Source organism: Salvelinus alpinus, chromosome 11 (genome assembly GCF_045679555.1).
Source record: "Salvelinus alpinus chromosome 11, SLU_Salpinus.1, whole genome shotgun sequence".
Taxonomy (NCBI): domain Eukaryota; kingdom Metazoa; phylum Chordata; class Actinopteri; order Salmoniformes; family Salmonidae; genus Salvelinus; species Salvelinus alpinus.
Genome location: NC_092096.1, coordinates 57,718,458 through 57,745,287, shown reverse-complemented (window position 1 = coordinate 57,745,287; position 26,830 = coordinate 57,718,458). Strand labels below are relative to the sequence as shown.

The window sequence follows — 26,830 nt, the reverse complement described above, 5'->3', positions numbered from 1 at the left end:
AACGCACGCACGCACGCACGCACGCACGCACGCACGCACGCACGCACGCACGCACGCACGCACGCACACACACACACACACACACACACACACTGCTCTCTCCTGAACTAACCAAATGCTTAGTATGCCAAGGGTAGTGTTGGATTATGTCTGTAGGCAGGCACATACCACTAAGTTACTGTTGTCAAACACAACTAATATGTCTCAGAAATTTTTGTCAGATGAAGATGCCCTGCGGGCATTGTGAATAATTCCTTTTCAACGTATCACATTCAGACACAAGGTTACTCTGAATCTACTGCATATATCTACTTAGAGAAGGGAGATTAGATGTCAGTTGGTGGTATTTCTAGTGTGTGTGTGTGTGTGTGTGTGTGTGTGTGTGTGTGTGTGTGTGTGTGTGTGTGTGTGTGTGTGTGTGTGTGTGTGTGTGTGTGTGTGTGCGTGTGCGTGTGCGTGTGCTACTAGTGCACGGGTCCAGTGGTGGAAAAAGTACTCATTTGTCATATTTGAGTCAAATAAATAATAAATACCTTATTTGGTTTTAAATATACTTAAGTATGAAAAGTAAATGGAATTGCTCAAATATACTTAAGTATTAACAGTAAAAGTATTAATAATTTTAAATTCCTTACATTATGCAAACCAGACTGCACAATTTCCTGTTTTTTATTTATTTACAGATAGCCAGGGGCACTCTACAACACTCAGACATTAATTTATAAACAAAACATATGTGTTTAGTGAGTCCGCCAGATCAGAGGCAAAGGGATGACCAGGGATGTTCTCTTGATAAGTGTGTGAATTGGACCATTTTCCCGTCAAAATGTAACGACTACTTTTTGGTGTCAGTAAAAAGTACATTATTGGAGTAAAAAGTACATTATTTTCTTTAGGAATGTAGTGAAGTGAAAGTAAAAGTTGGCAAAAAATTTAAATAGTAAAGTACATATACCCCAAAAAATTACTTAAGTAGTATTTTAAAGTATTTTTACTTAAGTACTTTACACCACTGCGCGGGTCAGCTGTTTATTCACCCGCACATGCCCGCAATTGCTAATAACCCATCTGCAACCGCCGATTATGTGTGATAAAGTGAAAATCTGAGGCCGCCATCCCGACCCTAACTATATAAAATATGTTGTAGGCTACAGTCAAAAACAGCGGAATTATCTATTTGACAGGGTTGCAGGATTATTTTGTTGTTGCCTGATTTAGATATGCTTCTGCTTATAATTTCAGTCATTTTGATAGGCTGTTTGTTAGTCAACTTGTCTACTTTGATGCAGATTTTATGTGGTTGAAAAACTATCCGCTTTTATAATCCTTTTGATGATGAAGACAGCACCTCTACAGATGGTATCTAACTGAGCATTGCATTCTCTCAAGATGCAGAATTATTTTCTCTCCAAATATTGACTATGTTTGGCGTATAATTTTACTACAAGAAATGCTTAGTTCTGCAGGAGTTATTATTAAGGCTATGTGAGAGGTTATAGACCTACCGTCAGTGTCCAGATTTCAGTTTCCAGTTAACCCATCTGAACAGTAGACTGCAGCTCCCCTGACATGCCATAGGCCTTTTTGAAGTCCCCATCTCGTGACTGTCGACTCTGTATAGCGCCTCACAATCATCACACATAACAATGCTCTCATCCTCTTTTACCACTTCAACAAATCTTTTCCAAACATTACTTTTCTAGCCCTCCCTTCTCTTTATTTTAAACTCTCCTTTTGCAGCTTTTGTGTTATTGAATTAAACTTGGCTCCGTGGATTGACGGAAACTTTTTCTGCCAGTCCCCAAAAGCATTATTTGGCGCAAACAGTTAAGCCCTAAAGTTTATGCACTAATACCAGATAGCCTAAAATAATGAAAGAAAAACCGCAATGTAGCCTATATTAATTGCACAAGAATTATACATTTATAGATTTTTTTTAAGCTATTGTTTCTCTTTTTATTCAATCAAAATTGAATGACCCTAAACCCATACGCCTCGCGGATATAACCGCGGGGACTGCGGGTCATGAGTCAACCAGCGGATCACTGGTGTTCGCGCATCTGTAATACAGGAGCATGGAGAAAGAAAGGACTGCTTGACACAGGTTGACGTTTGTCATGAGTCTTGTCCTGGAGGCAGAAATGAGTGATTTACACTAGATAGGCCAGCTCCGGAGTCAAAATAGCCTGAATTGTAAAAATTCATTCAAACAATAATTAGCTTTTTCGTATTAATTTTCAGGTTAGGGTTAGGCATAAGGGTTAGCAGTGAGGTTAAGTTTAGGGTTAAGTTTAAAATCTGATTTTATGACATTGTGGCTGCGCCAGCTAGTGACCACTCTGCAGAGCTGCCTCCAGAACAAGATTAATGATGAAAAACGCTAACCTACCAATTTGTCATTGTAATGAATATAGAGCCCTTGTTTTTGTCATTACAGGGAGTGCTGTCGATCATGTGTCTAATAACACACATAGAGGTCAAGTCATTTCACTGGAGATGATGATGCTAAGCAATTTCATATCATGCTAATTATGCTGCGTTCCATCTCACAGATTTTCCTCAAAGTGGCGGAGGACACAGGTGTGGATGTGGAAATTCCAGGTAAATTGCAAGTTTTGCCGGTTGAGTGGATTTTGGGGGGGTTACAATGTAAATTGTAGTAGAAATCGTGGACTGATGATATGCAGTATAGACACAAACACTACGTGTGTGTGCACATATACAGTATACACACACACACCATTGAGAGTCTTCAAATCAGATCAAATCAAATTGTATTGGTCACATACACATGGTTAGAAGATGTTAATGTTATGTTAATAAAGTGTAGCGAAATGCTTGTGCTTCTAGTTCCAACAGTGCAGTAATATCTAACAATTAATCTAACAATTCCCCAACAACTACCTAATACACACAAATCTAAAGGGGTGAATGAGAATATGTACATATAAATAAACTCAGCAAAAAATAAAACGTCCTCTCACTGTCAACTACGTTTGTTTTCAGCAAACTTAACATGTGTAAATATTTGTATGAACATAACAAGATTCAACAACTGAGACATAACCTGAACAAGTTCCACAGACAGGTGACTAACAGAAATGGAATAAAGTGTCCCTGAACAAAGGGGGGGTGGGGGGTCACAATCAAAAGTAATAGTCAGTATCTGGTGTGGCCACAAATAAATTTAAACTCAGTTTCTCAAAATTCCTAACATTTAATCCTAAAAATAAAAAATTCCCTGTCTTAGGTCAGTTAGGATCACCACTTTATTTGAAGAATGTGAAATGTCAGAATAATTGTAGAGAGAATGATTTATTTCAGCTTTTATTTCTTTCATCACATTTCCAGTCGGTCAGAAGTTTACATACACTCAATTAGTATTTGGTAGCATTGCCTTTAAATTGTTTAACTTGGGTCAAATGTTTCGGGTTGACTTCCACAAGCTTCCCACAATAAGTTGGGTGAATGTTGGCCCATTCCCCCTGACAGAGCTGGTGTAACTGAGTCAGGTTTGTAGGCCTCCTTGCTCGCACATGCTTTTTCAATTCTGCCCACAAATTTTATATGGGATTGAGGTCAGGGCTTTGTGATGGCCACTCCAATACCTTGACTTTGTTGTACTTAAGCCATTTTGCCGTAACTTTGGAAGTATGCTTGGGGTCATTGTCCATTTGGAAGACCCAATTTGCGACCAAGCTTTAACTTTCTGACTGATGTCTTGAGATGTTGCTTCAATATATCCACATAATGATGCCATCTATTTTGTGAAGTGCACCAGTCCCTCCTGCAGCAAAGCACCCCCACAACATGATGCTGCCACTCCCGTTCTTCACGGTTGGGATGGTGTTCTTCGGCTTGCAAGCGCCCCCCTTTTTCCTCCAAACATAACGGTGGTCATTATGGCCAAACAGTTCTCTTTTTGTTTCATCAGACCAGAGGACATTTCTCCAAAAAGTACAATCTTTGTCCTCATGTGCAGTTGCAAACCGTAGTCTGGCTTTTTAATGGCGGTATTGGAGCAGTGGCTTCTTCACAAGGTCCTTTGCTGTTGTTCTGGGATTGATTTGCACTTTTCGCACCAAAGTATGTTCATCTCTAGGAGACAGAAGGCGTTTCCTTCCTGAGCGGTATGACGGCTGCATGGTCCCATGAGGTTTATATTTGCGTACTATTGTTTGTACAGATGAACGTGGTACTTTCAGGCATTTGGAAATTGCTCCCTAGAATGAACCAGACTTGTGGAGGTCTACCATTTTTTTCTGAGGTCTTGGTTGATTTTCCCATGATGTCAAGCAAAGAGGCACTGAGTTTGAAGTTAGGCCTTGAAATACATCCACAGGTACCCCTCCAGTTGACTCAAATGATGTCAATTAGCCTATCAAAATCTTCTAAAGCCATGACATCATTTTCTGGAATTTTCCAAGCTGTATAAAGGCACAGTCAACTTATTGTATGTAGACATCTGACCCACTGGAATTGTGATGCAGTGACTTATAAGTGAAATAATCTGTCTGTAAACAATTGTTGGAAAAATGACTTGTGTCAGGCACAAAGTAGATGTCCTAACTGACTTGCCAAAACTATAGTTGTTAACAAGAAATTTGTGGAGTGGTTGAAAAACCTAAGTGTATGTAATCTTCCGACTTCAACTGTATATACAGTATGTAGTGACGGTCACCGACATGGAATATCGATACAATATCAGTTTGTATTGGTTTTATTTGAAAATCATTGCAACTGTGTGAATGTTTGCTTTTCACTTTCACGGCTCTCTAGAGACAAGACTGCTTGCTGATTATGGCGCCGGAAGAAATGGCTGCAGTTTTACGGGCACCCAACCAATTGTGCTATTATGTGTTGTTTTTTTTTGTTATCTGTAACTTTTTTTCTACATAATGTTTCTTCAACCGTATCTTACGGCTTCTGGATATCAGGACAGCGATCACTCACCTCGGATTAGACAAAGATTTTTTCAATAACAAGCAAGACTCGCATGATATTCTCCAAACACCCGGCAGGGCCGACATCCCAGGTATTCGTAAGAGGAAACGACGCAGGTACAGAGGACGAAGAGCCGGATGCCTCGTCAGGATCCGCAGAAAGCGAGTAGGAAAGCTGCCGTTACCGTCAATATTACTCGCCAACGTGCGATCACTGGACAATAAATTAGACGAGGTACGATCACGAATATCCTACCAACAGGACATCAAAAACTGTAATATCATATGTTTCACGGAATCGTGGCTGAATGACGACATGGATATTCAGCTAGCGGGATACACGCTGCACTGGCAGGATAGAACAGCACACCCCGGTAAGACGAGGGGGGGGGGGGCAGTCTGTGCATATTTGTAAACAACAGCTGGTGCACAAAATCTAAGGAAGTCTCTAGATTTTGCTCGCCTGAAGTAGAGTATATTGTGATAAATTGCAGGCCACTACTTGCCTAGAGAGTTCTCAGCTATACTTTTCGTGGCTGTTTATTTACACCACAAACAGATGCTGGCACTAAGACTGCACTCAGTCAGCTGTATAAGGAAATAAGCAAACAGGACACCACTCACCCAGAGGCGGCACTCCTAGTGGCCGGAGACTTTAATGCATGGAAACTTAAATCAGTTCTACCAAATCTTTATCAACATGTTAAATGTGCAACCAAAGGGAAATCAATTTAAGATCACTTGTTCTCCACACACAGAGACGCGTACAAAGCTCTCCCTCGCCCTCCATTTGGTAAATCCGACCACAACTATCCTCTTGATTCCTGCTTACAAGCAAAAATTTAAGCAGGAAGCACCAGTGACTCGGTCTATAAAAAAGTGGTCAGATGAAGCAGATGCTAAACTACAGGACTGTTTATCTATCACAGACTAGAACATGTTCCGGGATTCTTCTGATGACATTGAGGAATACACCACATCAGTCACTGGCTTAATCAATAAGTGCATTGAGGACGTCGTCCCCACAGTGACTGTACGTACATACCCCAACCAGAAGCCATGGATTCAAGGCAACATCCGCACTGAGCTAAAAGGTAGAGCTGCCGCTTTCAAGGTGCGGGACTCTAACCTGGAAGCTTACAAGAAATCCTGCTATGCCCTGCGACGAACCATCAAACAGGCAAAGCATCAATACAGGGCTAAGATTGAATCATACAACACCGGCTCCGACGCTCATCGGATGTGGCAGGGCTTGCAAACTATTACAGACTACAAAGGGAAGCACAGCCGCGAGCTGCACAGTGACACGAGCCTACCAGACGAGCTAAATCACTTCTATGCTCGCTTCGAGACAAGGAACACTGAGGCATGCATGAGAGCATCAGCTGTTCTGGATGACTGTGTGATCACGCTCTCCGTAGCCGACGTGAGTAAGACCTTTAAACAGGTCAATATACACAAGGCTGCGGGGCCAGATGGATTACCAGGACATGTGCTCCGGGCATGTGCTGACCAACTGGCAGGTGTCTTCACTGACATTTTCAACAAGTCCCTCTGCAACTGGATCCTAGACTTCCTGACGGGCCGCCCCCAGATGGTGAGGGTAGGTAGCAACACATCTGCCACGCTGATCCTCAACACTGGAGCTCCCCAGGGGTGCGTGCTCAGTCCCCTCCTGTACTCCCTGTTCACCCACGACTGCATGGCCAGGCACGACTCCAACCCCATCATTAAGTTTGCAGATGACACAACAGTGGTAGGCCTGATCACCGACAACGACAAGACAGCCTATAGGGAGGAAGTCAGAGACCTGGCCAGGTGGTGCCAGAATAACAACCTATCCCTCAACGTAACCAAGACTAAGGAGATGATTGTGGACTACAGGAAAAGGAGCACCGAGCACGCCCCCATTCTCATCGACGGGGCTGTAGTGGAGCAGGTTGAAAGCTTCAAGTTCCTTGGTGTCCACATCAACAACAAACTAGAATGATCCAAACACACCAAGACAGTCGTGAAGAGGGCATGACAAAGCCTCTTCCCCCTCAGGAAACTAAAAAGATTTGGCATGGGTCCTGAGATCCTCAAAAGGTTCTACAGCTGCAACATCGAGAGCATCCTGACCGGTTGCATCACTGCCTGGTACGGCAATTGCTCGGCCTCCGACCGCAAAGCACTTCAGAGGGTAGTGCATACGGCCCAGTACATCACTGGGGCAAAGCTGCCTGCCATCCATGACCTCTACACCAGGCGGTGTCAGAGGAAGGCCCTAAAAATTGTCAAAGACCCCAGCCACCCCAGTCATAGACTGTTCAGTCTCCTACCGCATGGCAAGCGGAACCGGAGTGCCAAGTCTTGGACAAAAAGGCTTCTCAACAGTTTTTACCCCCAAGCCAAGCCATAAGGCATAACCAAATGGTTACCAGGACTATGTGCATTGTGTGCCCCCCTCCCAACCCCTCTTTTACACTGCTGCTACTCTCTGTTTTATCATATATGCATAGTCACTTTAACTATACATTCATGTACATACTACCTCAATTGGCCCGACCAACCAGTGCTCCTGCACATTGGCTAACCGGGCTATCTGCATTGTGTCCCACCACCCGCCAACCCCTCTTTTTACGCTACTGCTACTTTCTGTTCATCATATATGCATAGTCACTTTAACCATACAGACATGTACATACTACCTCAATAAGCCTGACTAACCGGTGTCTGTATATAGCCTTGCTACTGTTATTTTCAAATGTCTTTTTACTGTTGTTTTATTTCTTTACTTACCTACACACACACACACACCTTTTTTTCGCACTATTGGTTAGAGCCTGTAAGTAAGCATTTCACTGTAGTATTCGGCGCACGTGACAAATAAACTTTGATTTGATTTGATTTCCCATTGGGCCAGGTGTGAATGTTCTGGGACCGTAAACCTACAAAGCCAATTTGAATACATTTGGAAGCCCATCCACCGTTGAAGGTCCAGGAAGAACAAATTAATATCACGATATACCTTTATCATGTTGATGTGTGATATCATATCAAATGATTGATATTGTTACCCTCAGCTAGTGATATGACACTGTATAGGCCACAAGCGGTTGCTATTATTTCTGTATGGTATTCAAAACGGTAAATGGGTAATGCCAATTCAACTGATCTTCTGTGTATTATTTTAGATAACAAAGCACCTTTGGTAAGAGACAAGACAAGAAGTTCAAGGGAATCCAAGCGGCAACGGCAAAGCCTGACCAATGTCGGGAACACTTCAGACAAAGTGACTGGGAAAAGGGGTATGTGATTACCTTTCAATAATATACTAAATATATAAAATAAAAAATAGGCCTATTCTGAGGTAGAGACATGATGTCTTATTGCAAATGAATGGTAATGTTCTGTTTTCTTTATGTCCTCCCTGTCTATTGTTATGATCCAACTGAAGCTGAAGTGAAAGCCAAGTTCACAAGCAGAGTGGAGGGTACGTATACCGAGTAAAAATTTTAATAGAGATAGCCCCCTTTTTCCAATTTTTGCCTAAAATGACATACCCAAATCTAACTGCCTGTGGCTCAGGCCCTGCAGCAAGGATATGCATATTCTTGGTACATTTTGAAAGGAAACACTTTGAAGTTTGTGGAAACACAATAGATCTGGTAGAAGAAAATACAAAGAAAAAAACAAACTTTCCCCCCCCCCACCATCTTTGAAATGGAACAGAAAGGTCCCAAATCCAGCCATCACTCTGGTTGTAATTCAGTGTATGTGCAAAGTTTAAGACTAATAACTTGAAGTATGAGCAAGCTACACGACATTTAGTGTGAAGTCACCCAGGTACATTTGGGCAAATCGTGAAGGAGACATTTACATTACATTTTCCTGCAAGAATAACGTCAAATCTGTATACTTGGACTTTGATTTAGCTTTTCCAGTATTAGTAGCTATATTGTAAGTTCAACATTTGCAAAACACACAGTTTTCATAACTTCATAAATCTCCATATTCGTGTAACTTTGTCCAAAAGGAAAAGGCTTGCTGTCGCACAAGGTTAGCAGCAACATTTTGTGACAGATACGGGGTTTCCGCATACTCCCAAAAAGACCAGCTCATTGGCTATCTAGCTTTGTTTGACCCCGATTGGTGCTTATTTGTCAAAGTTACAGTCAATCAAGTGAAGACCACCCGTGGCATCGGCGCGCCATGAATGCGACGCTCTATTACCAAATTTGGTGTCCGATAGGATATACTACAGTACACACCTAATGATATAGTGAAGTCTGGTTACGTTCTAGGATCTCTGAGGAATAAATACGAATGTGATTTGACTGGTTGAAACAACGTTTAGGGTTAGATTTTTACAGATTACTTTCTTTGCGAATTGAATGAGTGGAAATACAAAATCGATCGTGCATGCTATATGGACCTTTTTAGGATATGAAAAGGGATTTTATCTAACAAAACAACACTTCATGTTATCTCTGGGACCCTTTGGATGATAAATCAGAGCAAGAATTCAGAATGTAAGTACACCTTTAATAATTTATCAAACCTATCGCGGTGAACATAGTGTTTTGTTGTTAGGAGCTCTCCTTAAACAATAGCATGCCATTTTTTCGGAGTAATAGCTACTGTAAATTGGACAGCGCAGTTATATTAACAAGAATTTAGGCTTTCCGATATAAGACACTTATATGTACCAACATTTGTTGTTTCTCTAAAATCTGCAATCGTGACACACGGCGCTGCATGATTTACAACTGTCCCTATGCCTATCCCTAAGGAGTTGGCACACACATTCATATGTTTTCATGAAGCCTCATTATTTGCTGCTCTCTGACAATTAACACTGGAGAAGACGCAAAAGGTCAGTCATTGTGACCGTTCTTGCTCCATTGTCTCCTTGGTTGGCAACAGAGTCAATTTGTCACACAGTTGCAGCTTTTCCACACACTGGCGGCCATTTTGGAAAGCCAAACAAAATCCCATAGCCCTTTCAATTCATATTCCACGCAGGAGGTTTTCATTTTACACGATGCAATAGTATCAGAAAATGCCCACCTCCTTAACAATTTCTCCCTGAGCAAGCCCACTTATGAAACACATTTTATTTCACAATTTACATATGCTTTGTTTCAAAAATACTTTTGTTGGACTTTTTAGACAGATAAGAGGCCACATTGCTTATTTTGTGGGCTTTGTTTTTCTCATTAAGATAGTGTTATTGAGGTGTTATTTTCTACACTGTGAGAGAGGCTAAAACATTTTCATTCACTTCCTACAAACCTAAGAGCCTAACAGATTGTCAGATGGTTTTCATTCACTTCATGAACACTGTATGTAACCTAAAATGCACTGAATCATCTGTGTTATTGTAGACATTTTGTATGCCCTCCATTTTAGATGTGGAGAGAGTGGCCAATGTGAATGGGAAGGGCTCCAGTGTGATAATGGGATGGGAACTAATCCGGAGACAATTCCTGGCCCTCTTCATCAAACGTTTCCACCACGCACGCAGGAGCCGCAAAGGCATCATTGCTCAGGTAATGACCACACACAAACCCCATAGTTCTCTACGCCTCTGTTCTCTATACCCTTAAGTGTAGTAGTGTCATGAAAAAAATCCATTATATTGTAAAAAGAGGTGGCTACGTACCGTAGGGGGAAGGAGTTTGACAAATAGATATGATAATAATACTACCAACTCTTCAATCTGCGGAGGAGAAAAATGAATGCTCAGTCCCTATGTATGCAACAAACCTAGAATGTATTATACGTTTCTTAAGGAAAGTGGATGTTTTATCTTATCTGAAGGGCTTATCTGTCTTATCTGCCAAGGAGACAGAGCCCGTCACAACTTTAAGAGATGCTCTGTAATGTAAACTAAAATCTGTTTAGAACACAGACAAACACACACACACACACACCAGCTATGAGAACTTCCTGTCTCCCCTCATAACGGTTTCCACTTTAAATTAATAGGAACCTCAAAGGCAAAGAGATGTCTATGATTTTTTTTTGGTTTCGTTTTTTTCCCTAATTTGTTAGTATGCTAATAATGTGGTTTCATTAGTTATGTATCAAATAAGATTATCATAACAATTAGCTCGCTGGCAGGTTGATATTAGCCTGTAAAGTGTGTGTCCGTATCGTTTTGTGAGTTATTTTAATTTCGAGTCAGAACCAATACATGGTTATCTATTTACATGACACCTTACATTTACTTTTCGTCAGAGATGATGCACAACTGTTGACGTACATAATCAGATTTTCTGTTTCTTTGTCATTTATTTTGAGCTCTGTTCCACTAATAATCATATTGATGCAAATCTTTATTCATAACACGTGTGTAGACATGGTGCAACCCCATCAGCAATGAATGATACCACGACATTGAATTAATTACACTCCAAAGGCACCATAATCATGAAGTACTCCACTCCACTTCTCCTATTCGCCCGTGTGTAAACCTACCACCTGTCTCATTCTGGAACACACTTCCTCCTGTAACTCGCTGCAATACCGATCATACCATTAGTCACTGTCAATACCGGACGTGACTATGTTTTGTTAGCGAGGGGAGGTGTGTGTGGAGTGAAAGTGAGTCCCAAATGGCATCCTATTTCCTATATAGTGCACTACTTTTGACTATGAGCCCTCATCCAAAGTAGTCCACTATAAAGGGAACAGGATTCCAATTGGGACGCAGCCTTTGTTTCATGGCTCCTCTCCTCCCTCCTTCTTCCTCTCGTTCCACCTCTCTTCCTGCCCATTCATGTCACTTGCGGGGCTGACAAAGGGCCTGACCGTCATGTAAACAGCTCCCATTGTTAGCTTATATGAATGTGGCGTGAGGTAATCTCTTTAAACAGAGTCAGTGGGGAATTCAAAAGAGATGATGGTGTGAGACTCAAAAGGAAGTGATTTATGGGGATGAAAGTTAGGAGATGGACGGTTAAGGATGTGGACTTGAGGAAGTGGTAGGGAGGCAAGCTCTTGTGTCATGTGAGCCCAGGTGACTGAATCGGAACTCGACGTACGTACCTGAGACTGATTGCGATGGCTTTTCGATAGGTTATGCCAGAGCTGTGTGTGGAAGCATTGTGCTTGATTCAAAATGGATGTCCTCTGCCTTCACTGCAGATGACTCTCCTTCCAATGGATGCACATAGATATCATTCAGGGCCAGGCCTCTGTTTCCCAGAATGTTCATAGTGTTAAACTTTAGATTCTGTTGTTGGCATCAAAGCTGTTTCCTTAAAACCATTGTTGCACCCAAAGGGATGAATACAATAGTCATGGTTCAAGTGACGGGGGGGCAAATCAAAGAATTTCAATATTGGGCACCCCCAAGACACGTTTGGTACACTAAACAGTTAATGTATAAATTGAACACTGACGGTAGTTTGTGGCAAAGTGTACAGATATTTAGTCACACTTTTGCGTGCTATGCCAAACAATTGGTATTAACTTTACACTTCATGAACAGTCATCGTAAAAACAAATAAATATTTTATGCGGGAAACCAGTCCCATGACACGGCAACTTTTACCCACAAAGAAAGGAGTCTCTACTTCCTTATATAATTTTAAACTCATATTACATCGACAATTCCATTGAAAAGTGAATTCTGTCAATTTACAAGGTAGCATACAGGGAATTGAAAGAACATAGTCTAGGTTTTATAATCTCCTAGACATTGACCTTCCAGTCGCTTTGTTCTACCGTTTCTCTATTTTCCTGTGATTCACTAGTCGGTTAATTGATGAGCTGAGCTGCACTCGGTGACTTCCTCTCAGATATGTAACCAATGGTAACAAGGTTACATCTACTTAACTTGGTACATAAAATAGCTTTCTGTGGTGTTCTGAAATGTTCCATCAATTGCTAACTAACTCTTATTAGTGATCAAATTAGCCTGTGTATTGCAGTGAGTCTTTGTTATTAGCTGAATTAGTCTAATTTATTATCGTTGTTGTTATTTCCGGCCAATTAACCTTGTTTATAATTTAAAGGCCAACATTGTATATTGTATAACGTGGAAGATTCAGAATTTTACAGACGTTCTTATCCAGAGCAACTTACGCTTAGTGAATCCATCTTAACATAGCTAGGTGAGACAAAGGCCTTGTCCGAAATCTGTTTTGCCTACTACTTACTTAAACTACATACTGTGTACTAATCGTACTACATACTATTTAGAATGTACTGTTTAGTAAAAACTAATACAGCAAGCTACAAGTATCAGCATGCTAGTCTCATCCTACTGAGAATGTGTCATCTAATGCACAGTTGTGTTGATTCCCTCCATTCCTTCATTTTGGTACAGAGCTCCTCTCAGCTGATTATCAGCTGTGGTCAGATATACGTGGCTCTCAAAAGACGACTCTCTTCCTCAATAGTGCGCAACAAATTTTACTGGATGAAAATTAAAAATGACTATGACATCCTGGCATTTAAAGCATAATACATTTTCGAAATTTCACATACTATAAAACCATTTTTTTCACATGCCCAAAATGCCTACTATTTAGAACGCTAGTACGGGTATTTGGACACAACCAATGACATATCACAGTCATAGTAAGTACATTTTTTTTGTGATAAAAGTAGTTAAAAGCCAAGTCAGTGTTGGCAAGAAAAGACAAGTGTGAGTGTTAGGGTGGATTGAGAACATCTTGGCATGAATATGATGCATATCAAAATCCCTGTTGATGGCATAGAATTAAATATTACGCTGTTAATAGTGTATCATATACCACTATGGTTGATGGTCTGTTTTATGTGTAGTTCGGTGTACATATTAGGACATATGCTACATCAGATATTTTAAGATTAGCATTTAGCATGTTGCATGCAGTTTTCTTTTGGATGTCTGATGCAGCATGTACGATCTAATATGTGCACCGCACAGGCCCTGTGCGTTTCTCACGCAATTGGATAGGCAAGCTAGTTGATTCACAAAAACAAATGTTTGACCAAATACAATGCTATTTCTCTGTAAATAAATTAACAACAGACTTTCAGCATGCTTATAGAGAAGGGCACTCAACATGTACTGCACTGACACAAATGACTGATGATTGGTTGAAAGAAATTGCTAATAAGAAGATTGTGGGAGCTGTACTGTTTGATTTCAGTGCAGCCTTTGCTATTATTGACTTAGGTGCTATGGCTTTTCAACCTCTGTCATATCGTGGATTCAGAGCTATCTATCTAATAGAACTCAAAGGGTTTTCTTTAATGGAATTGTCTCTAATGTCAAACATGTAAAGTGTGGTGTACCGCAGGGTAGCTCTCTAGGGCCTCTACTCTTTTCTATTTTTACCAATGACCTGCCACTGGCATTAAACAAAGCATGTGTGTTCATGTATGCTTTGTTTAATGCTTTGAACACATGTTCGTGTGTTCATGTATGCTGATGAGTCAACCATATATTCATCAGCAACCACAGCTAATGAAGTCACTGAAACCCTTAACAAAGAGTTGCAGTCTATTTTGGAATGGGTGGCCAGTAATAAACTGGTCCTGAACATCTCTAAAACTAAGAGCATTGTATCTGGTACAAATCATTCCTTAAGTGCTAGACCTCAGCTGAATCTGGTAATGAATGGTGTGGCTCTTGAACAAGTTGAGGAGACTAAATTACTTGGCGTTACCTTAGATTGTAAACTGTCATAGTCAAAACATAAAGATTCAATGGTTGCAAAGATGGGGAGAGGTCTAGCCGTAATAAAGAGATGCTCTGCTTTTTTGACACCACACTCCTAAAAGCAAGTTCTGCAGGCTCTAGTTTTGTCTAATCTTGATTATTGTCCAGTCGTATGGTCCAGTGCTGCAAGGAAATACCCAGTTAAGCTGCAGCTGGCCCAGAACAGAGTGGCACATTTAGCTCTTAATTGTAATCAAAGGGCTGATATAAATACTATGCATGTCTCTCTTGGCAAAGAGTTGAGGAGAGACTGACTGCATCACTTCTTCTTTTTATAAGAAATATGAATGTGTTGAAAATCCCAAATTGTTTGCATAGTCAACTTACACACAGCTCTAACACACACACTTATCCCACCAGACATGCCACCAGGGGTCTTTTCATAGTCCCCAAATCCAGAACAAATTCAAGAAAATGTACAGTATCATATAGAGCCCTTATTGCATGGAACTTCCTTCCATCTCATATTGCTCAAATAAACAGCAAACCTGGTTTCAAAAAACAGATAAAGAAACACCTCGTGGCACAATGCCTCTCCCCTATTTGACATAGATCGTTTGTGTGTATGCATTGATATGTAGGCTACGTGTGCCTTTTTAAAATGTACTGTGTAGTTCAGTCCTTGAGCTGTTCTTGTCTGATGATGTTCTGTATTATGTAATTCTGTATTATGTTTCATGTTTTGTGTGAACCCTAGGAAGAGTAGTTTCTGCTTTTGCAACAGCTAATGGGGATCCTAATATAATAACAAATACCAAATATGCCAACTAGCCAGTCTGCCCTCAAATTAAATGTAATAAAATTAATCCGTTTTTTTTTATTTTTACAGTGAATCTGAAAACACTATAATTGTGTTTTGGTGTTTGTACCCATTTACAAATATGATCTTCCTTGTTTCACCAAATTTGAGAGTGTGGTAAACTCGTAGTCTGTGGAGCACATTGTGAACTTAATGACTTTTCTCTATTGTTTGGCGTGTGTTCACAGAAAAAATGCTACGAGCTGCCACACACAATTACAGTCTGAGAGAAAGTGTGTGTGTTCGGGATTATCTAATTTAGAGGCTTTTCAGTTGTCGCAGACTATTATTTTAGCTGCGCCCGCATTTACATAGAACTCTGCGGTAAATATAGCATTTTTCATTTGTATTGTACTGTATGAATGGGCTCCGGAAATTGCAGCATGTAATTAATTAAGTTCAGCAAACCTCCCTCTTCAGTGGAGTATCTAGCAGTACAAGTGTTTAAAGATTAAATATATTGTCCATTCTGTCTGACCTTTTTGTCAGCTCCAAGAATGGAAATGAAAAGGGAACATTTTACATGGAGGAGAGAAAAGGGGGGGAAGTCGTGGTGGCAGGAAAAGAGAACAGCGCAAAATGAATTATGCCTAAGTAGGCGGCAGTTGACAAAGCAAGTGTTTGAAAGTGTTTAATCAAACTCCTTACACATGCAAGGCAGCCAAAACAAGTAAACGGCAAGCATTATAATTGACGAGGGTATAAAAGCGTTTGGTCTCGTGTCTGATTGTGTGCATCACTTTCATTGTGGATTGTAACGGAGAGGGTGGGGGTGATGATGGGGGGTAGGGGTGGAATGATGTTACTGCAGTAGTGTTGGATGTTATGAATTCACCTCCCCATGTCTTCCACACCTACGCCAGCACACATGCACATGCAAATGCACGACACAAGACAGACGTATGCAATCATACACCACATGCAGACACGATTTATATGCAGTGTGGTCCAAAATGATTGGATCCCTTGGTAAAGATGAGTTATAAAGACAATAAAATGAATATACTGAGCAACAAAAACATGGGAAAATGATATTATTCTAAAACATTTTATGAGATTGGAGAACACATTGGGAGAGATCTTACACCATTCCTCCATACGTAATCTTTCCAGATCCTTGATATCCTTTGTCTGCGCTTATGGACTACGCTCTTCAATTCAAACCACAGGTTTTCAATGGGGTTCAAGTCCGGAAGGCGAGATAGCCATTGCAAAATGTTGATTTTATGTTCAAGCAATTAATGGGGTGATTTTTGATGTGTGCTTTGGGTTATTGTCTTGCTGGAAGATTCACTTGCGGCCAAGTTTCAGCCTCCTGGCAGAGGCAGCCAGGTTTTTGGCAAAATACTTCGTAAAGTTCATGATGCCGTTGACCTTAACAAGTGTCCCAGGACCAGTGGACGGAAAATAGTCCCATACCATCAAAGATCCACCACCATATTGTACAGTAGTGATGAGGTATTTTCTGCCTATGCATTGTTCTTTCCAAGGCCAAATCCACCATAGCAGATTTGTGGTAATGATACTTAGTTTGAATTGAATTGTAAGTATGCAGTCCAGTACAGGACATTCCACTCTGGATGAAAGCACATGACAAGTGAAAAGACAAATCATCATCTTTATCCCCGATCGCTCCCAGCGTTTGCTAATTGGATTGCACAGTAACACTTCGATGCTCCCTCAAGGGAGCCTCGGTCGGACACATGAAACTACACCCATTTTCTGATTCTGCGGAGAAAATGCTTCATTTGGTTGGCTGGTGAAAGTAGTATTGTAACACATATGACTTTAGATATCCCACTACAAGAAAAAGGGGGTTAACCCAACCCCTCTGAATCAGAGAGGTGCAGGGGACTGCCTTAATTAACATACTGTACACATCATCAGCGCCCAGGGAACAGTGGGTTAATTACCTTGTTCAGGGGCAAAACAACAGATTTTTATCTTGTCAGCTCGGGGATTCGATCCAGCAACCTTTCGGTTACTGGTCCAACGCTCATACCCGCCAGCCAGGTAGTATACAGTATACTGTATACAATATATGCATGTAACGGGGTGGCAGGTAGCCTAGTAGTTAGAGCGTTGGGCCGGTAACTGAAAGGTTGCTGGATCAAATCCCCGAGCTGACAAGTTAAAAATCTGTCATCCTGCCCCTGAACAAGGCAGTTAACCCACTGTTCCCCGGTAGTTCGTCATTGTAAATAAGAATTTGTTCTTAACTGACTTGCCTAGTTAAATAAATAAGAAAGTTATGTGGATAGTCAGTAATTGTCATTAACTGATATTAAACGCATTGTGTCGGCCTTCTGTAACAGTGTTTTCACAGGATAGGATACCTAAAAAAGGCATTGCCAAAGAAGTGTAATTTTGCAGCAGATTCTGATATCATGTCTATGTCACACAGGTGATTCTGCCAGCTGTCTTCGTCTGCCTGTCTCTCATCTTTTCCGTCATCATCCCCCCTTTTGCTGAGTACCCTAATCTGGAGCTGCAGCCATGGATGTACGGGCTGCCCCAAACGACATTCTACAGGTGAGCCATTGAAACGTCATGCTCTCAGACTTTATAATCACGCCTTTATCAGTACAGGTGAATATGCTGAGATTTGTATTGCATTTGTGTAAACGTAGTGAACTCAGCGGGGTAACCTGACCAGGACAGATAGAAAGAATTATTTAAAAATATAAAGTTATTCTACTATGATGTTAAGAATAATGGGCATACTGTTTATCTGAGTGCAGAAACCACATAGGCGATGGAGGTGGATCGCTCCTAGTACCAATGTTTGGAGGGACATTTTTTTTTTGAAGACTTTGGCATACTGGAATGAATTTGTCTGCGTCCCCAATGCCTCCCTATTCTGTATATAGTGCACCAATATGGTGATATTTGGGACTGAGATTTACTGTCTTTCTGGGGTAGAGTAGAGAGCAGTGGAGATGCCTCACAAAGCCCAGTGTGTTCAAACTGACAGGGTAATAATCTGGCTTTAGCCTTGACATGGCAGTGCATGTCAGGATCCAATGTTTGAGCTCTGACTCGCATAATCTGTCAAAGAAATGAAGTTACATTTGTATTAATCTCATGAGGAGACATATAGCTGCCTATTTGATGGACAGAAGATATACCATCACTCCCAGTAACACTGAGTTGAATCCCAGATGTCAAGGCATAATTAATTGTACACACTTTTAAGGATGCCAGCTGAGCTCTGGTGTAGACAGACGGAAAATAGTGGAATCAGTTGCATAGCTGGTTTAACAATGGTTTATTTCATCCTTGTTTAAGTGTCACAGGAAAACACTTACATTTACAGTGTCTATACAAGGACACCCTCAATCTCAGCTGGATTTTTTTTCTGCTGAGATTGAGGCTGTGTTAATATGGACACCATATATATTCTATACATACTGTAACATATTGGCAAGTTGGTTTTTATACTTACAGTAACACAGATTTTCTTTGAGAATTTCTTGCATTGCATTTTGGGGTTTGCTTTTAAAAAACATTCAAATAAATAGAAGTAATGTGAAAAACATGTTGAATATTTCATAGAGTTCCCTCCTCCTGCTCGTTGATATTCTACGGAGGTTTGCTTATTTTGTCCAAGGGAGATCATTGTAATAGATTGATCCAGTTGGACGGTTTAGACAGAACTATCAGGCTCTAGCATGTTGCTATGGAAATCACAGGTATATATATATATATATATTTTTTTTACTGTCTAGAGATTCACCTTCTTAGTTGAAGTTAGACTAAAGGCAGTGAGTCTTAACTGCAATTGTTACACCACATTAAATATGCAGTATTCATCAGAACAACCAGAAACTAGCCTTGGTATGTGTCACCATTAGCAAGCTAAAGTTTTTTCTCTTCTCTGGCATTGTCTGTGGTCAATTACTGCACATAGCCTTCCCCGTGAATTATTTTGAGACACTTCCCTTTGTGATGTCTGGAAAAGCCACAAGAGGCTTGATCCTGTTCTATACAGACAGAGAGAGTATATAGTACATGCTCCAGCTGAAATAGTCAATGTCAACTAAGCGTGCCCTGGAAATTTGGCAAAAAAAAAAACCAGGTTAAAACGACTGGTTTTAAAAGCAATTGTTATGCTCCTAATGTTTAAAATGAACATGTATAACATCATGTCTATGCTGTGCAATTTAATGCAACTTCATACCCCTTAATAATGGAGTATTTGAACAGTATGGTCGAACATTGACGACACTTTTCGATTCAAACATAAACATGATTAGGCTTGTCCCATGAACAAAATATTCTTAAGACTTAATTTCTTTAAAAATGTGATATCCGTACAATGCGTCTCTCAGATGAGAGGGGAGTTGAAAGGAGTGGGTTGAATGCGCAATCTGATCCCTACTCCATGATATTTAAAGTTCAAGTTAATCCATCTGACATGGAGTGGAGGTTATACAACCGAAATAATGATGAGAAACCATTCTTTCTTCCAAGGCAGTCTTACGAGAAAGCAGCCACTTTATTTTACACTCAAGGAAACACATATTTCCTGCCAGAGCATTATGCCTCTTCAATAAATAGCCCTATTTTATTTCAGAGAGTGGGCGTCGGCTACATTAGTATTACAACACTCAGATCTGCATTATTTGTTCTAATTCATTGCATCTAAATGGACTATTACTACTACTGTAAGATTTTCTCTTTCAGTACATTAACCAAGATTAAACCTAAGATTAGTTCCAGTGTGTCTCTGTGTTCATTTTGTCACCCCAATAGTCTTGTTACCTTGAATAACTGTTCATCCCAGTTTGTGTCCCAAATCACACCCTATTCCAAATATAGTGTACTGCCCTGGTCAAAAATAGATCACTGTAAGGGAATAGGGTGCTATTTGGGACACATTCCCAACTATCATTAATGGTAAAACAGATGGCTGGGCATAATCCATTTTTGCAATCAACCACTTCGATTTCTCTCCTCGCTTATGGCGGAGGAAATTATATACTTTAGACTGACCTTCATGAGAGATAAATGAGCCTATAAACGTTGTACTAATCCCATTGGCCAGCAGTGACCACGCTGGACCCTAGTTATGATCTTTATGAAATGCTGTGTTTTTAGAGCCAAGATAAAGAGCAGAGTTTGTGTATACATTGATTTGTAAACTGTCTGTTTTCCCTCCAGGCACATACGTGCCGTAGAGTGCTCGGATGTAAACAAACAGATGGAGCATACTGTATGCACACGTGCGCACACACACACACACACACACACACACACACACACCACACCACACCACACCACACCACACCACACCACACCACAATACACCACACCACAATACAATACAATACAATACAACACACACACCACAACACACACACACACACACACACACACACACACACACACACACACACACACACACACACACACACACACAGTTTATGTTATGTTGACATCTGCTCCATTCAGAATGCCAAGAGCTTTTCTCATCCATACCTGCTAAGTGGTATGTTTTCATTTGGAAATGTAATGTTCTCAACAAAATGCCAGTGCCATAAAATTATTACGCTGCCATCCTTCATTACACTAATCCCGGTTGCATGTTAGCTGGGTATCTTGCACTACTTTAAATAAAAAATACAATATACACTCCTGTTGATCTAATTTCCTTTTGGCCAAATTCTCTGTAAATATACCCATCCTCCTAATCTTGGTTGATTCAGTGAGCCAAGACCTTAGTGACCTAATCAATGCTATGGCGTGCTTGATGACCCCCGATTACAGTATCTAGTCCAGTAACTTAAACCCCCAAAGTTCCACCAGGATAGAACTAATGATGCCGAAGGAGATGGCTGCCGTTTTACGCTCCCGTAACCAATTGTGCTATTGTGTATGTTTTTTTGCGTTATTTGTAACTTATTTTGTACATAATGTTTCTGCCACCATGTCTTATGAACGAAAAGAGCTTCTTGAGATCAGGGCAGCGATTACTCACCCCGTACTGGAGGAATTCTTCTTCTTCAACGAGTTGGATGGGAAGGATTTACTTCGGACGCCCGACAGGGCCCTCATCCCTGTCATTTGCAGGAGGAAAAGACGGAGATATCGTGGACGACGGTCCGGGTGCCTTGTAAGGATCCATCACCGAGAGGGTAATCTACCTTTACCATCGGTCCTGTTAGCCAACGTACAATCAATCGATAATAAAATAGATGAACTACGAGCACGTATACATCCTACCAACGGGACATTAAAAACTGTAATATATTATGTTTCACCGAGTCGTGGCTGAACGACGACATGATTAACATATAGCTGGCGGGTGTTAAGCTTTTTCGGCAGGATAGAACAGCAGCCTCTGGTAAGACAAGGGGCGATGGCCTGTGTATATTTGTAAACAACAACTGGTGCACGAAATCTAAGGAAGTCTAAAGGTTTTGCTCGCCTGAGCAAGAGTATCTCATGATAAGCTGTAGACCACACTATTTACCAAGAGAGTTTACATCTATATTTTTCGTAGCTGTCTATATACCACCGCAGACCGATGCTGGCACTAAGACCGCACTCAATGAGCTGTATATGGCCATAAGCAAACAGGAAAAATGCTCATCCAGAGACGGCGCTCCTAGTGGCCGGGGACTTTAATGCAGGGAAATTCAAATCTGTTTTACCTAATCTCTACCAGCATGTTAAATGTGCAACAAGAGGGAAAAAAACTCTAGACCACCTTTACTCCACACACAGATGCGTACAAAGCTCTCTCTCACCCTCCATTTGGCAAATCTGACCATAATTCTATCCTCCTGATTCCTGCTTACAAGCAAAAACTAAAGCAGGAAGCACCAGTGACTCGGTCAATAAGAAAGTGGTCAGATAAAGAAGATGCTAAGCTACAGGACTGTTTCGCTAGCACAGACTGGAATATGCTCTGGGATTCATCCAATGGCATTGAGGAGTATACCACCTCAGTGATCGGCTTCATCAATAGGTGCATCAACGACGTTGTCCCCACAGTGACAGTACGTACATATCCCAATCAGAAGCCATGGATTACAGGCAACATCCGCACTGAGCTAAAGGGTAGAGATGCCGCTTTCAAGGAGTGGGACTCTAACCCGGAAGCTTATAATAAATCCCGCTATACCCTCCGACGAACCATCAAACAGGCAAAGCATCAATACAGGACTAAGATTGAATCGTACTACACCAGCTCCGACGCCTGTCGGATGTGGCAGGGCTTGCAAACTATTACAGACTACAAAGGGAAGCACAGCAGCAAGCTGCCCAGTGACACAAACCTACCAGATGAGCTAAATTACTTCTATGCTCACTTCAAGGAAAGCAACAGTGAAACATGCATGAGAGCACTAGCTGTTCTAGACGACTGTGTGATCATGCTCTCCATAGCCGATGTGAGTAAGACCTTTAAACAGGTCAACATTCACAAGGCTGCAGGGCAAGACCGATTACCAGGATGTCTACACCGAGCATGCGCTGACCAACTGGCAAGTGCGTTCACTGACATTTTCAACCTGTCCCTGACTGAGTCTGTAATACCAACAGGTTTCAAGCAGACCACCATAGTCCCTGTGCTCAAGAACAATAAGGTAACCTGTTTAAATGACTACCGACACGTAGCACTCACGTCTGTAGCCATGAAGAGCTTTGAAAGGCTGGTCATGGCTCACATCAACACCATTATCCCAGAAACCCTAGACCCACTCCAATTTGCATACCGCCCAAACAGATCCTCACTTGATGCAATCTCGTTTGCACTCAACATTGCCCTTTCCCACCTGGACAAAAGGAACACTTAAGTGAGAATGCTATTCATTGACTACAGCTCAGCGTTCAACACCATAGTGCCCTCAAAGCTCATCACTAAGCTAAGGACCCTGGGACTAAACAGCTCCCTCTGCAACTGGATCCTGGACTTCCTGGTGGTCTGCCCCCAGGTGGTAAGGGTAGGGAACAGCACACCCGCCACACTGATCCTTAACAAGGGGGCCCCTCAGGGGTGCGTGCTCATTCCCCTCCTGTACTCCCTGTGGAACAGGTTGAGAGCTTCAAGTTCCTTGGTGTCCACATCACCAACAAACTATCATGGTCCAAACACACTGACAGTCGTGAAGAGGGCACGACAAAGCCTATTCCCCCTCAGGAGACTGAAAAGATTTGACATGGGTCCTCAGATCCTCAAAAGGTTCTACAGCTGCACCATCGAGAGCATCCTGACTGGTTGCATCACTGCCTGGTATGCCAACTGCTCGGCCTCCGACCACAAGGCACTACAGAGGGTAATGCGTACGGTCAAGTACATCACTGGGGCAAAGCTTCCTGCCATCCAGGACCGCTATACCAGGCGGTGTCAGAGGAAGGCCCTAAAAATTGTCAGACTCCAACCAACATAGTCATAGACTGTTCTCTCTGCTACCGCACGGCAAGCGGTACCGGAGTGCTAAGTCTAGGTCTAAAAGGCTTTGTATTCTACCCACAAGCCATAAGGCTCCTGAACAGCTAATCGAAGGGCTACCCAGACCCCTCTTTTACGCTGCTACTCTCTGTTTATAATAAATGCATAGTCACTTTAACGCTACTGTACATATTACCTCGACTAACCGGTGCCCCCGCACATTGACTCTGTACCGGTACCCCCTGTATATAGCCTCGCTTGTTATTTTACTGCTGCTGTTTAATTATTTGTTTCTTTTATTTTATATTTTATATTTATTACTTTCTATTTTTTACTTAACACTCATTGTTGGTTAAGGGCTTGTAGGTAAGCATTTTACAGTAAGGTCTACACCTGTCATGTGACAAATACATTTTGATTTGATTTGGTCGGGGCATGATCCAACTGCTTTGAGCATGGACTGCCTAACATTCAGCTCTTACAGCCACAATGCTTCATTTTTTTGTTTTTCAGTCAACGGCAGACCCACCACTTGGTTCCTTATCAAACTGAGGCGTGGGGTCGGAGAAATGTTTGTTATTGTGGGGACTGGAGATGTTTTATTTGTCCAAGATGGCGGGCAATTAAAAGATTAGATGATTGCTTTGGATTATGTCGATAATTAGCCCTCCCGTAAGGGATAGTGTTAGAGTCTAACTGACAAGGTCCAATTTCCTTACAGCAATGATGGACCGCCAAATAATACAGAGGTTGCTCAAGTGGTGGACTCTTTGGTGAATAATCCTGGGTTTGGGACTCGCTGCATGGCTAACAACCCTATACCGTGAGTATGACCAGCGGCCATTGTGACACACCTCTCCATGTTGTTACTACATATGTTTTGTTTGCATTGTTTCTCCTGTTTCATATGTTCTTGCACAGGATGGCAATAACTAGATTGTCCATAAAGTTCTGCTAGTGAAGCAAGTCGCCCAATATCTGTTAATTTTGAACAGTGGAGAAGGGTGCAAAGCACATCATCAAATTTGATCAAGTGTTGATCAAGTGTTTATTAGTTGTATACCATATAGGCCCAAATCGTCCTCTAGCTAGCCCAGACCCCCCCTGCATTTGTGGAGATGGAAATGGAAAGGGAGATTCAATTGGATATGGTTACCCTCTGATATGCTTGGTGCAAATGTCCCCACATTGTTTACTTTACTTTACTTTATTATGTTTATTTTTGCAGGGACAATGCACATTAATCCAAATTTCAGTAAAAGTGAATGTTTTAGAACAATTTTCGAACATAGTCCCTGGGCAGGTTATTAAAAATACTTAAAAAGACAATGCAGACAGACAATAAGCGCATACAGAGCAACATGTGACAAGCAACACGTAGCACGTAGACAGATACTCGTATCCAATTATTTCAGATCTCAAAAGTGCATACAGGGTAGGGGGTAGGTGTCAATATGGAATTGGGCAAACATCTCCCCCATTGGCACATTGTTTAGCTCAATAAATCGATACAAATATTGTTTTCACCAAATCTGAAGCTGAATCTGGTTGATTTGGAAGCATTTTTGTTTTGATCAAATCTGAAGTTGCGTATCTCATGCAGGATAATTCCTTGAGAAACTACATTCCGTTTTATTCTTACATGTTCTAACACAATATCCACGCAGTGAAGAAAACCATTGAATAAATTCTAAATATTGATTGCGTACAACCGAAGGCATATACACGGTATCGTACGGTATATAGTTGAGATTAAACGATACACGTTTACGGCATCATTCTAAGTTATTTAGCACAATTTATTTGATATATTCATTCATTCGTTCTGGGGTGTTGTTGGGATTGTGCAGATTTGCCTTGTTTTACGGTTAGGGGGTTGGAATAATGTTGTCAATAGTAAGTGAACCTGATATCCCATATCTGCTCCATCTCCTCTCTGTCAAGCCTGATCATGTTCAACATGCTTTATCAAGCTGTTCTGCTTCCCTAACTCTTCAGCTGGTACACTAACAACACTTACAGTGCCTCCATGTTTTAGATAATGAGACTTCTATGCTGTAGTTGTGTTGATAACGTCATTTGTGATCTATCGTTGCTGACGAATGAAAACCTCTCATCTCCAAAACAGACATTTTTCAGTAAATTGGAAAAAAGAATCCATATTTTCCCATTAAAATTAACGAGCATACAGTGAAACTTTCAATACAAAAAAAAGGTTTTCATTAGAGAGCGACGCTATGTTTAGAAAGAGTTAGACCTAAACAGGTATTCTAAAACTGTGTAAGTATGTGTACTGTATACATGCTTGAATTTGAATGTTATGTCTTTCTGATGATAACTGTTGAGAAATCCCCTGCCAAGGCATGATATTTCCTATTTTGATTTTCAAGGTTAGTCATCTTCATCATCATCTTCATCACCACCACCATCACCCCCCCCCCCCCCCCCCCTTTCTCCAGGAATCTCCCGTGTGTCCCCATTGATTCTAAATGGATCACTCCCTCAGTGGAACCCTCTATCAACAACATCTTAATCAACGGGACCTGGAGCATGGCCAACCCTTCCCCTAACTGCCAGTGCAGCACTCCTCAAAAGACTATCATGCTACCAGATTGCCCACCTGGAGCCGGGGGGCTGCCTCCCCCTCAGGTTAGTCCACAATCTGTCAACCCCAGGTCTGCTTGTAAAATAATGGTTTCCAATAGAAATACTTGACCTCTGGCCTGAAATGTGTGCTTAATCTGGCAACCTGGGTTGGACCTGAAGACTTGTGTTAGCTCCCCGAACTAATGCTTAAGCTTTAGCTCTGCCAGCTAAAAGAGCAGGCTTCGAACCCCAGATGGTCAAATTGGTGCAGTGACCCAGGTGCAGTGAGGGGGAGGTCAAACGGGGGTGAAGTGTAACATAGTTGATTCAGTGTGCACTGTATCTACAGTCCTGCAATGGCAATGTAGGTGTCTAAAATTGAAGTTATCTTCTTCACCTCC

The 26,830-nt window shown here is 41.4% G+C and overlaps 1 protein-coding gene across 1 annotated transcript in view; it reads left to right on the top strand.

The window, feature by feature from the left end:
- Window positions 1-26,830, top strand: part of LOC139534553 (phospholipid-transporting ATPase ABCA1-like) — a 292,873-nt gene that overhangs the window by 142,802 nt on the left and 123,241 nt on the right. The window contains exons 25-32 of the mRNA XM_071333760.1: window positions 2,553-2,601; window positions 3,495-3,497; window positions 8,129-8,233; window positions 8,383-8,418; window positions 10,338-10,477; window positions 17,850-17,977; window positions 24,565-24,666; window positions 26,303-26,492. Of these exons, the coding sequence (XP_071189861.1) occupies window positions 2,553-2,601; window positions 3,495-3,497; window positions 8,129-8,233; window positions 8,383-8,418; window positions 10,338-10,477; window positions 17,850-17,977; window positions 24,565-24,666; window positions 26,303-26,492 (753 nt within the window). The remainder of the gene's footprint in view (window positions 1-2,552; window positions 2,602-3,494; window positions 3,498-8,128; window positions 8,234-8,382; window positions 8,419-10,337; window positions 10,478-17,849; window positions 17,978-24,564; window positions 24,667-26,302; window positions 26,493-26,830) is intronic.